Source organism: Elephas maximus, chromosome 10, assembly GCF_024166365.1.
Source record: "Elephas maximus indicus isolate mEleMax1 chromosome 10, mEleMax1 primary haplotype, whole genome shotgun sequence".
NCBI lineage: Eukaryota > Metazoa > Chordata > Mammalia > Proboscidea > Elephantidae > Elephas > Elephas maximus.
The window spans coordinates 12,534,415-12,546,895 of NC_064828.1; the positions used below are offsets into that span (position 1 = coordinate 12,534,415).

The 12,481-nt window shown below is 39.3% G+C and overlaps 1 protein-coding gene across 11 annotated transcripts in view; it reads left to right on the plus strand.

Annotated features, from left to right (window-relative positions):
- TP53BP1 (tumor protein p53 binding protein 1) overlaps positions 1–12,481 on the plus strand; it is a 75,403-nt gene that overhangs the window by 28,256 nt on the left and 34,666 nt on the right. For 8 of the 11 annotated variants that reach the window (XM_049897314.1, XM_049897308.1, XM_049897311.1 and 5 more), the window contains 3 exons: positions 3,230–4,556; positions 10,497–10,616; positions 11,380–11,583. In XM_049897314.1, the coding sequence (XP_049753271.1) occupies positions 3,230–4,556; positions 10,497–10,616; positions 11,380–11,583 (1,651 nt within the window). The other 3 variants (XM_049897313.1, XM_049897318.1, XM_049897319.1) reach the window with 3 other exon arrangements.

Consider the following 12,481-nt stretch of genomic DNA (forward strand, 5'->3'; position numbering starts at 1 on the left):
AGTCCTTTTGACCCTTCACCAGAGTGTGGGGGATGAGGAGGGGACTAATAGAACAGTTTGATATTGAACACTTTCCCCATTTTTGATATTCCTACTAATTTTGTGGACGAGAACTCAGATTATAGAGAATTGAATGGCTGTAAACTCTATATCTGAGGCCAGTTGTCAGCTAGTTGGATACTGTGGATTTAGGTGTGTACTAAATCTAGACTCAGAGACTGGCTCATATCGGAGGTAGTCCTCAGAGTTCTACTGCAGTCTTTGTCCAGACACCCGAGGAGGGAAGTTGGTTCACTTAGCTCAGTTATTCTGACATGGCCTCCGGAGAGTCTCAGCACTGTTGATTATTAGGGGACAGACATTTGGGGTGTGGCTGGATGTAGGCAGTCTTTAGAAATATAGCATGTTACAGACTGATTAACTCCTTAAGTTCTACTCTGATGGACCGACATTCTACTACTACTGTAAAAATTCTGAATTGATGAAGTTTAAAAAGAGCTGTTTGTGAAACTTTAGCAAGGAAACAAAATCAAGTCATTATTTACTTTGATAATATTTAAAAGGCATTTATAGTTTTATTAGTGTTGAGTTGCCTTTGAACCTTTGTAAAATAACTTATATTTTGCAACAAGAAAAAAATACATCTTGGGAAGATGTATAATATACAGTTAAGTGAAAATAAGATCATCAGTTACCCTATCTCAGATATAATCACTCTTACCTTTTCTGTGGTACGTGTTTATTAACTTTAAAAACTATATAAAGAGACTACAATAAAATATATATTCACGTATTTTTTTTACTGAAATAGAATTATACTGTACATGTTGTTTTATAAACTTTTTCTGTTTAATGTATAAACCAAAACCTAAATACATTGCCATCAAGTTGATTCCAACTTACAATGACCCTATAGGACAGAGTAGAGTTGCCCCATAGGGTTTCCAAGGCTGTAATCTTTATGGAGGTGGGCTGCCACATCTTTTTTCCACGGAGCAGCTGATGAGTTTGAACTGCCGACCTTTTGGTTAGCAGCCCAGCGCTTAACTACTCCGCCGCCAGGGCTCCTTATTTAATGTATAGTATGTGTGTTTTTCCACCTCTTCGTATTTTCTACAACACAATTTTAAGTAACTACGAAGTATTCTGTGATGTGAATCTATCATAATTTTTAAATGAATATCCCATGAGTAGACATTTAAGATATTTCATATTGTTTCCTGTTCTCAGTAATTAGCAGTGAACAACCTTATAGCTAATCTTAGTATACTTCTATGGAATAATTTCTGAGAAGTGGAATTATTGGGTTAAGGGGTATATAGAATTTCAAGGCTGTATTTTGTGTTGCCAGATTGGCATTTAGAAATGTTGAACCGATTTATACTCAGCCTTTTCTGAGAGTACGTGAACAGGCTCAAATATATAACCATTTGACATTTTTTCAATCACGTCGAAATACCAGAAGTTATAGAATATGCAGAATGCTGGACAGGCTCTCTTGATTCCTTACTTCCTTAAAAATCATAGGAAATGAATGCCTTACCAGCTCCACCTGGACTTTTATAGCATTTATATTAGGCAGAAGAGTACACTAGGTGTAAATAAATAGTTACATAAAAATGTATCTAAGCTTTGGATTATTAATTTTCTTTAAATTAAAGTATTTACATAAAACTGCAGTTTTAAGTGTATAGTCTGTTGAATTTTGGTAATTGTATGCAAATTGTATGCACCGCCACCATCAACATACAGAACAATTCCCTCACCCTGAGAAGCTCCCTCCTAACCCCTTGTGGTTGACCCTCCCACATTCCATCTCCTACTCTAGGCAACCACTCATCTGCTCTCTGTCACTATAGTTTTGGCTTTTCTCTAAAATTTCATATAATTGGAATCAAAAAGTGTGTATAATCTTTTGTGTTTGACCTCTTTCGCTTAGCATGTTTTTGAGATTCCTTCATCTTGTTACATGTATTAATATTTCATTGTTTTTTATTGAGTAGTATTCTGTTATATCTGATGTATAAAAACCAAAAGAAAACCAAACCCAGTGCTGTCAAGTCGATTCCGACTCATAGCGACCCTATAGGACAGAGTAGAACTGCCCCAGAGAGTTTCCAAGGAGCGCCTGGCGGATTTGAACTGCCGACCCTTTGGTTAGCAGCCGTAGCACTTAACCACTACGCCACCAGGGTTTCCATTTGATGTATAGATATATCAAAATCTACAGATATATAAAAATTTGCTTTATCCATTCACCAGTTGGTAGGTGATCTGGGTTAGGAATGATACTGTGAACGTTCGCATGCATGCCTTCATGTGGACATGTATTTTATTTTCTTGGGTAAATACTTATGAGGGTAATTGCTGGATTGTAGGATAATGTTTAACTTTGTAAGATACTGCCACACTGTTTGGAGGCTCATGGGTGGCACAGAGAGTTAAGCACTCAACTACTAGCCAAAAGGTTGGTGGTTTGAATCTACCCAGAGGCACCTGAGAAGAAAGGCCTCGTCGATCTGCTTCTTGAAAGATCACAGCCTTGAAAACCCTTTGGAGCAGTTTGTACTGTGCACATACGGGGTTGCCATGAGTCAGAATTTACTGAATGGCAACCAACAACGAGAAGCTCTACTGTATTCCAAAGCGGCTCTAACTTTTTGCATCCCTCCGAGCAGTGGTGAGAGTTGCAGTTGTTCCACGTCCTCACCAGCACTTGTTTTTGTCAGTCTTTTTAGCCATTCTTGTAAGTATATGGTGGTATCTCATTATGGTTTTAATTTGCATTTCCCTGATGACTAATGATCATAAGCCGTGGATTTTAATATCTATTTTACGAATGAAATAAAGTGAGAAGTAAAATGAGTACATTATTCCTCCTTTGTGAGAACTGAAGTGGGCTGTGTAGGCATATGTTCCAAAGGTTTCTATATAATCGAGGGCTCATCATGATGTAATTTTAGCAGCTTGATGATAACACAGTTAAATTTAGGTTTTGGTATGGCTTATGCTTATTCTGTATCAGTGATTTCACAAGAAAGGCCTTAAATGGAGGGACTTAGGTATTAATGAAAAGACTGGTATTATGAGTTTTGTATTTCCAAAATTAACCTAGAGTTTTTTAGTTCTTGTCTTGAATAATTGATTTAGAAATTTCAGATGAATCCAAGGATTAGAGGTAAAAGAAATATGAGCAAATGATGATTTGTCTTTTTTTGTTCTTCATTAGGACATTTTCATTCCATCTCCAAGTTTGGAAGAAGGATCAAATGATGGGAAGAAAGGTGAAGACTTGCATAGTTCATCTTTGACTGTTGAGTGTTCTAAAACTTCAGAGACTGAACCAAAGAATTCCACTGAGGATCTTGGGCTGTCTTTGACGGGGGATTCTTGCAAGCTGATGCTTTCTACAAGTGAGTATAGTCAGTCTCCAAAGATGGAGAGCTTGACTGCTCACAGGATTGATGAAGATGGAGAAAATACACAGATTGAGAATACTGAACCCATGTCTCCAGTTCTCAATTCTAAACTTGTTCCTACCGAAAATGACAGTATCCTGATGAATACAGCACAAGGTGGCCAAGTAGAACTGGGTCCTAATGATGACAAAACAAAGGGGGATGATACAGAGACCAGAGATGACGTTAGTATTTTAGCTACTGGTTGCAAAGGCAGAGAAGAGACTGTAGCAGAAGATATTTGTATTGATCTCACTTGTGATTCAGGGAGTCAGGCAGTTCCTTCTCCAGCTACTCGATCTGAGGCACTTTCTAGTGTGTTAGATCAGGAGGAAGCTATTGAAATTAAAGACCATCAGCCGGAGGAGGGGTCCTCAGAGTCTGAGGTAGAAGAAATCCCTGAGACGCCTTGTGAAAATCAAGGAGAAGAACCCAAAGAGGAAAATAAGGAGAGTACTCCATTTCACCTTTCTCTGACTGAAACTGAGCCCCAAGGGTTGTGTCTTCAAAATGAAGTCTCAAAACAAGAATGTCAGGAACCTATGGAAGTTGAAACCACTGTGATTAGTATTGATTCTCCCCCAAAGCTGCCAGTGATTGACCAAGAATTGGAACACAAGGATCAGGAAGCTTGGGAAGAAGCTACTTCGGAGGACTCGAGTGTTGTCATTGTAGATGTGAAGGAGCCCTCCCCCAGAGTGGATGTTTCCTCTGAGCCTGTGGAGGGGGTGGAGAAATGCTCAGATTCCCAGTCTTGGGATGATGTTGCCCCAGGAGAAGAACCAAGTGCTGAGGATAGACCAGATACCCAGGGGGAAAAGAGTACAGAGTACGAAGATGATCTGAAACCAGCAACTGCAGAAAAGGAACCTGTGGAGGAAGACCCTCCACAGCCCCTTTTGCCTATAATGAGAGCAGGTGATACTCAGAGACCTGAGCAGGAAATGCATCAAACCCAGCCTCAAGAGAAAACAGATAACGCATTACCAGAAGACTCAAAAATGGCTAATGTGAAGCAGCTGGGCTCTGGGGTAGAGGCCCAGCAGCTGGAGAAGGCCTCTGCCCATGCCTCACAAAGCTTCTGTGAAAGCTCCAGTGGTGAGTGTGATTATGAACTGTCATGTGTCTCCAGTCGTATTATAATTTAGAATGGGAGGTGGGAGACAACTGTGTGCTATGTCAGGACGGAAAATGAACTTGGGTTTATGTTTCTGAGCAGCCAGTAGTAGTTGGGAAATTTAGAATTTGGGGTTATATTTATCTTTGATAGTTGTAATTAATTGTGGGGTCATTGAGATTAATCAGCTTTCTCATTCAGGAGTAAGTATTTTTTTATTTTGACAGTTGCCAGAATCTTGTTTTCTTACTCTTCACAGTATGTCACATTCAGGATTCTGCTAATAAATATGCTGTAATTGGGTTGTTTCTTGTTTATGGGCATTGAGCAAAGTTCTGAATATAAAGTATACTTTATGTATTATAAATGAGAATAAAGATTACTTTCTAAAATATTTGTAGAGTACTATGTATGACGTTAGCTGAAAAGAATACAGACTTTCTAAATGCCCAGAGTTAGTACAGTTTAAACACAAAACAAATCTCCAAAGCAAAACAAAAAATAAAAACAAAACACAAACTTACAAAAGCAAGCTACTAGAGATATGGAAATGAGAAAGTAATATATGAATAACCTTCTGTCTGTTAGTGTAGGTGACCATACCTCCTGGTTTGCCTAAACAGTCCCAGTTTATACCTGTTATCAGGTGTGATTATTAACACAGTGAAATCTGTTAGAGCTGGACTGCCTTGGTTTTCCGGGTCACTCCAAGTTTTCCGCCTTTGACAGGGTGCAGTCTTGTCACTTTTGTATTGTTCTCTGTTAATGGAAAATATTTGCGTTTTTTTCCTCTGACAAGTTTCCGCCTTACACAGGTCCTGGCTTTTGTGGGTTTTACTGTAATACTTTTTTTTTTTTTTAAACTCTCAAAATTGTCCCTATTCATTAGGTTTTATAGTTTTTTTTTTTTTTCCTCAGAACAAGAAATTTGAGAGCTGGAAAGGATATTAGGGATTCTTGGGTTCAAGCTCTCCTTTCTAAAGTCATATGGCTAGTTCATGATTGAAGTGGGACTAGAACCTAGGTCTCCTGATTCCCAAGTCTATGCTTTTTCCTCCTGTAAAACTATACTATAATGCAGTTCCTCTAATTCTGGTGATTCGGGTAGCAGAGATCCTAATGACCTAAAATTCCATATTACTGATATTCTTATACTTTCATTACATTTAAATACTGTTACTGAACTAGGCGAAGAAAGTATTAGGGCCTACCAGGCCTACTAGGCAGATTGTGTTAATCTGGCTACTTACCTGTAACCCGTTGCTGTCAAGCTGATTCCGACTCGTGGCGGCCCTGTGTGTCTCAGCGTAGAACTGTGCTCCACAGGGTGTTCAATATCTGTAATCTTATGGAGGTAGATGGTTAGGCCTTTCTTCCATGGCACCACTGGGTAGATTTGAACTGCTCACCTTTCAGTTAGTAGTTGAGCGCGAACTGTTCGTGCAACCCAGCAAAAGAAGCTTATACTGGGCTGTTACTTCTACTGTATTGTTTAAATGTATTCTCTATGAATTCTTGGTCCCATTATTAATTGGCAGAGCCAATAAACACTGCCATATTACAACTTAGTCTAATATATTTATCCATATTTCTTGCTAAAGAAATGTTCAGCTTGCTTCAAGATTTTAGTTCTTGAGAACAACTAAAAGCGATGAAGAAAATGATTGGAAAAATAGTGTTTATAAGAAGTTAAAGAAATTAAAATTGAAGGAAATCAGAACATTCAAGGTAGAGTAGTAATTTTTGCCTGTTTGGGAATTAGTCCAAAGTAAATCAGTGAGAAGAGTATTACGGAGTAATGCTATACTAAATTATATTTAGTATAGTTATGTTCGTTGCTAAACCTTAAGAGAGACTAATGAGAGTGATCTAAAAGTTAATGGTTCTTTAATCTGAAAAGGCAAAATGAAAGTTATAAGCTGGATGAGTCCCAGGTTGGTTCATTATATTTCAGGTTGCTAAAGTGAGAAGGACATACTTTTGTTGTTGTTGACAGCTTTATTGATTTTTAAACAAATGATGCATGCTTAATTGTGAAAAAAAAATTTCAAACAGTACAGAAAAAGGGAGAAGGAAAGGGGAGGAAAGGGTTTACTCCAGTGTCTGCATTATAGCTAACTTAATCACTGTCAACAGTTTGGAGACATCTTCAGACATCTTAAAACTTGAAAAAAGCAAATTTAGAAAGATGGTACTTGGAAGCCCAACCTTATTCAACATAGAACAAAGTTGTGGTGGGTTGACGATATGGAGAACTGTAACAAGTTCAGTAAGCCTTCAGTTAAGCCTGTAGATGGTAATCTGTGATAGGTCAATAATGATCCGGGAAGCTAGGTATGTTTCAGGCTCTAGCTCTGACCTCTGGAGGCTTACTTCATGAAATGTTATCCTAACTGGCCTTTAATGTCAGACCGAGAATTTTAGGGATGACTTCATGCATGCATGGTGTCACTCAATATAGAAATTCTTGTATTTTCAATTAGATGGCTTTTAATCAATTAATTTTCAATTAGATGGCTTTTAATCAATTGTAATAAGTGACCAGTTCTTTTGGGAACAAAAGAAGAAAAATGGACTTTATAACAGGAAGTTGGAAGTAAGAGAGACCTTCTTCACATTAAGGGTTTTAAATATTGTTTTTTGGGCTAATGAATTCTCTAAAATCCATAATAATAAGGACAAACTCCTTTCTTTATTCGTATTTTTCTCTATAGGCTGGTATGCTGGCATACAAAGGATAGCCCATGATAATCTGGGAAAGCAAAAGGGACTTGATAATTTAAATAATGTGGGAGTGCTAAATGTCAGAGAAAGAACTGAATATGTGGAAAATTCCAATAAATTTAAAAGGATAAAATATACCAGTATATGTAGTTTGCAGGATTTGGTAATAATTTTGGCTAGGTTAATGGTGTCTTTCAGATGAGTAAGCAGAAGCAGAGAAATGGAAAAGCATTTAGAGGGCATTTAAATAGATGCTTTATGGGTACGAATCGAGCCAGGACTAGAACTGTAGGATGGAGCTAGAGTTAACTGAATGCTGACCTAAGAGTTAGAAACTTGTCTTCTAGTGGAAATCTTGAAGTTTTTTGGATAACATGTTCAAAGCAGTGTTTCAGGAAGGCTGGCTTGCTTGCATTGTACAGAAAGAGTTGGGAATTACAGGGAAGGCGAGGGTTACAGACAGAGAAAGCGATTGACGGGCTGGTGTAATAACCCCGGCATGAGGCATGAAAGGCCAGACAAGGCTAGTGGCAGTGCAGCAGGTTGTTCTTTAACATGCCTCTAGTGGAAAAGTGGGCTCAAACATATCAAAGATCCTGAAAATGATGTGAGACTGGGCGCCATATTGTTTGGAAACCCTTGTGGCATAGTGGTTAAGAGCTGTGGCTGCTAACCAAAAGTTTGGCAGTTTGAACCCACCAGGTGCTCTTTGGAAACTCTAGGGGGCAGTTCTACTCTGTCCTGTAGGGTCGCTTTCAGTTGGAATTGACTTGATGGCAATGGGTAGGCATAAAGTCGCATTCAGGCCTATAAACAAGAAAAAAAAAAAAGCCAGTGCCGTCGAGTCGATTCCGACTCATAGTGACCCTGTAGGAGGGCTTATAAAAGACTATGTATTGGATTGTTGTTGTACAGTTAGATGATGGTGTTAAGTAACTTTTCATAATTTTATCTAGTACTGTGCAAAGGAGTAGTCCTGGTGGACTACTAGCGTTTGGCTGCTAACCAAAAGGTCAGTAGTTCAAATTCACCGGCCATTCCTTGGAAACCCGATGGGGCAGTTCTGTTCTGTCCTATAGGGTTACTATGAGTCAAAAACGACTTGATGGCAACAGGTTTATTTATTTGTTTTTTTCGTGCAAAGGAAACTGTTAGAGGGAAATAATTTTCAGCAATTAATGCTTGCACATCGCATCTGTATATTACAGGATTTCACATAGAAGGATCTGTTTAAAGATTTCATACAGCTTTTCAAAAGTCTGGACCGTCAGTCATAATACAAGGAATGGTTCCTGTCACTAGAGCAGTACAAGCGATCTTTTATTCTTGATTGTTCCAGAATAAAAATTCTACAAAATATATCTTTGAAATTTATAAGCCCTGGGGTTTTTGTTCTTTTGTTGTTTCCACATCTTTTCTAGATTCTTTAGCCTGAAGGACTTGCTTTATAAGGAGCTGCCTGCCAGAGAATGAATTCTTACCCTGTGGCGTAGAGGTTAAGTGCTACAGCTGCTAACCAAGAGGGTGGCAGTTTGAATCCACCAGGTGCTCCTTGGAAACTCGATGGGGCAGTTCTACTCTGTCCTGTAGGGTCACTATGAGTCGGAATCAAGTCGACGGCAGTGGGTTTGACCCATTTCTGTTCTTTCTATAATTACATTTCAGTGGAGATCTTTGCCAGTTAGATGTCATGTTGAGATTCTTCACTCTTCACAGTTCCTTTAGTTGATCATATATACTTTCACTCTTTATTTCAAAGGTCCATTTCATTTTCTCTTTTTATCCCTTCAGGTTACTAATTCATTTTCACTTATATTTATATATAAGAGATGTTGTTTTGTGATTTTGAAGGAAAAAAAACCAAAAGGTGCTCGATATTAAAGATAATAAAGGATAGAAGTGGAGTGGAAAAAAGATGAAAGCAGTGAATTATTTTCAGAAGGAGTGGTGCCTGGGTATGCCAGGTTATAGTTATTTTGAGGTGACCCAGGGAAGTAAGAACAAAATTTCATATAGTAGGTTTAAGAGGAGCGGCCTGGCACAGTTATTTTCTCCTAAACACAGTTGTTGTTTTTTTAACTGTCCTTAGTTGAAAGTTTACAGCTCAAGTTAATTTCTCATTCAAAAATTTTTCCACATTGTTTTGTGACATTGGTTGCAGTCCCCACAATGTGACAGCACACTCCCCCTTTCCACCCTGGGTTCCTTGTGTCCATTCATCCAGCTCCTGTCCCTTCTTGCCTTCTCGTCCTGTTTTATTTGGGCAGGAGCTGCCCATTTGGTCTGGTATATTTGATTGAACTAAGAAAGAAGCTCGTTCCTCATGTGTGTTATTTTTTGTTTTATAGGCCTGTCTAATCTTTGCCTGAAAGGTGTGTTTTATTGAAAGATAAAAACAATTAGACAACCAGAAAATATGATTTTGACAGTTTGCCAATTCTGATTAGCAGTGATTTGGAACTGGATATGGACCTAATTAAAAAGTACAGTTTTGTGTCTTGACAAATGTTTTATCTTGTAATAATTTAATAATGTCTAACCACTGGGGATGCTCGTATCTGTGAGATTTGCTGTTGGGCAGAGTTTTAGGTACAAATATTACTTCTCTGGCCAGAGTGAGTTCTGGTGGGTACTGCTGAACCATCAAACCCTTAGATTTCTGTGTTAGAACTAGTGAGACTTTTGACGTCCTTTGGCACCTCATTGAGTAGATTGTAAATTGAAAGAATGTCAGTCTTTTGTGAAGTTCCCACAGACTGCTACGGCTTATATATATGAACTCCTTGGGTTAGCATTTGCACAAAATTCCATTGTCTACTCTTTATACTATAAGCATGTGTATCTCTGAGTGTCTATCTCCAAATGTACTGTCTTGGAGCTCAGATGTTCCCCATGACCCCATGTTCTGCAGATCTGCTGAACTTTGGGCTTCCTCTCTCTGCCTGTTCTCTGGTTGCCTCCTTTGTGTCAGTCCTGTTGATGACTGTAAAGAGAGCAGAGAGAGAAGCAGTAGGGAGGTGGTTGTGAGGCCTAATGATGGGACTGGGAATGAGACGGAATTTGGGAGCAGAGGGAAAGGCACTACTGCTGCTTCCCTCGGTTGTGCTTATTTACACTTCTCTTTTGGTCTTGGTGGGTTTTTTGGTCTGCTTGTTGTTTATCATTGTTTTGTTTGGTTTTGCTATTTGTTTTTTCAGAAACTCCATTTCATTTCACTTTGCCTAAAGAAGGTGATATTATCCCACCCTTGACTGGCGCAACCCCACCTCTCATTGGGCACCTTAAATTGGAGCCCAAGAGACACAGTACTCCTATTGGTGAGTGATTAAAAAGTAATGATGTTTAAGACAGAAATTTTGAGATATCATTCTTTATGCAAGTGATATTTATAGATCTGAGGAGCTGGGCCTGACTGACAAGGTTGAATTTTGTCTCAAGCAGAATAAGGCTGTCGTGTCCGAATTTACTCCCAGGACATGTTGAGAGGTGATGAGGAGAGAGAAGGAAAGGAAGGGTGGAGGGAAAGAAGAAAGAATATTTATGAGGATGTCATTACTTGCAAGGAGATGGAATCTGAGTGCTCAATAGGGATATAGAGCTGTTTTATAAAAAAAGGGACAGCAGGTCGGATGTAAGTACTGTTTATTCAGAACCTTGGCTGACCAGTCAGTCTGCTGCTTGGCAGGGCAAGAAAACTTGGCTCCTCCTTCCCTGAAGCAGCCCGCCGTCATCTACATTAACCTGTTTGTTTTCTCTAGTCAGTGCTGGGAGGTAACAGTCATGCCGCCTGGAGTCTCCTGCTGCCTGTGCCTGATGCTGGCAGATGTGGGTTGGCTGAGGGCTCACGCAGCACCCTTTGTCCAGACGCAGAAGCGGAACTGAACCCTGCTGCTCCTCTTAAGACCAGGTGTCAATACTAGTGCGTAGTTATTGGTACTTGTAACAGGATCTGTCCTAGGAACCCCTTTCCATCCTGCAGAGCTGTGGAGTCCAACAGGCAAATTGATGACCTTGCATTGTTGTTTTTCTTGTTTGTATTTTAGTGTTCTTTCTTTCTTCCTCCTGCCTCCCTTCTTTCAGGTATTAGCAAGTATCCAGAAAGCACCGTAACAACCAGTGATGTCATGTCAGAAAGCATGGTGGAGACCAACGATCCCATTCTTGGGAGTGAAAAAGGGGATTCTGAGGCTGCCCCAGAAGTGGATGATAAATTATGTCTGAGAATGAAATTGGTCAGTCCTGAAACTGAGGCTAGTGAAGAGTCTTTGCAATTTAGCCTGGAAAGTAAGTATTCTTCTCTGTCAATTTTGGGCAGTTAGTACCTCCTGATCACCTGGGAAGTATTAATGATCTTTCTTCTAGCTATAATGATTGATGCTTTTATAACTACAAATGTAGTTATGAAGTTTTATTCTCAGAGATTTAATTCTCTGCTTTTGGCCAATCCCTGTCTTGTTACTGAAGATGCTGTCATATGTCGCTGTGTTGCTGCTTGTGTCTGTAGTGTAAAATAATTGGTTTCCATATTCAGAAGTAACTCAGAAGAGGGTAGAAAATTTAGGATTGTGATTCACACTGTGGGTTTATGTTGACTCTTTTCCACATTAATTCCAAGTTGTTTGGCTTGGTGAAAATCATAAAGAAGTACAAGGGAGTGGTGCAAAGTAGGGGCCAGGCTTTGAAGGGCTGTGTGTATCATGCTGAGGCACTGAAGAATTTTAGGCAGGGGAGTGTTTGCATTTTTAAAAGGGAAACTTTGTGACTTTGTGCAGGATGCTTGCTTTCCCTGCAGTGCCCATTTCCTCATCTCCTGCTTAGAGGACCCAGTCTTTAACCAAGAAGTGGGGGCAGTAGTAGGGACTGAGATGAGGCGATGAATTTGAGAGGTGAATGGTAGGATAGACAGAACACTTGGCCATTTGAATACGGAGTTAAGAGGGAGGAAAAATTACAGAATGACTCCTTTATCAGTTCATTTACTTCTCATAATATCGCTTCATAGTGGTATCCTTATTTCCACTTTATTGATGAGAAAACAGACTGTTACTTGTTGAAGACGACAGTAATTTTAAGAGGTAGTGTTGGAATTTGCATCAGATCTGACTCGAAAGCTTATAATTTTTTCACCAGGTTGTGTCTTAGTTATCTAATGCTCCTGTAACAGAAATACCAGAGTGGATGG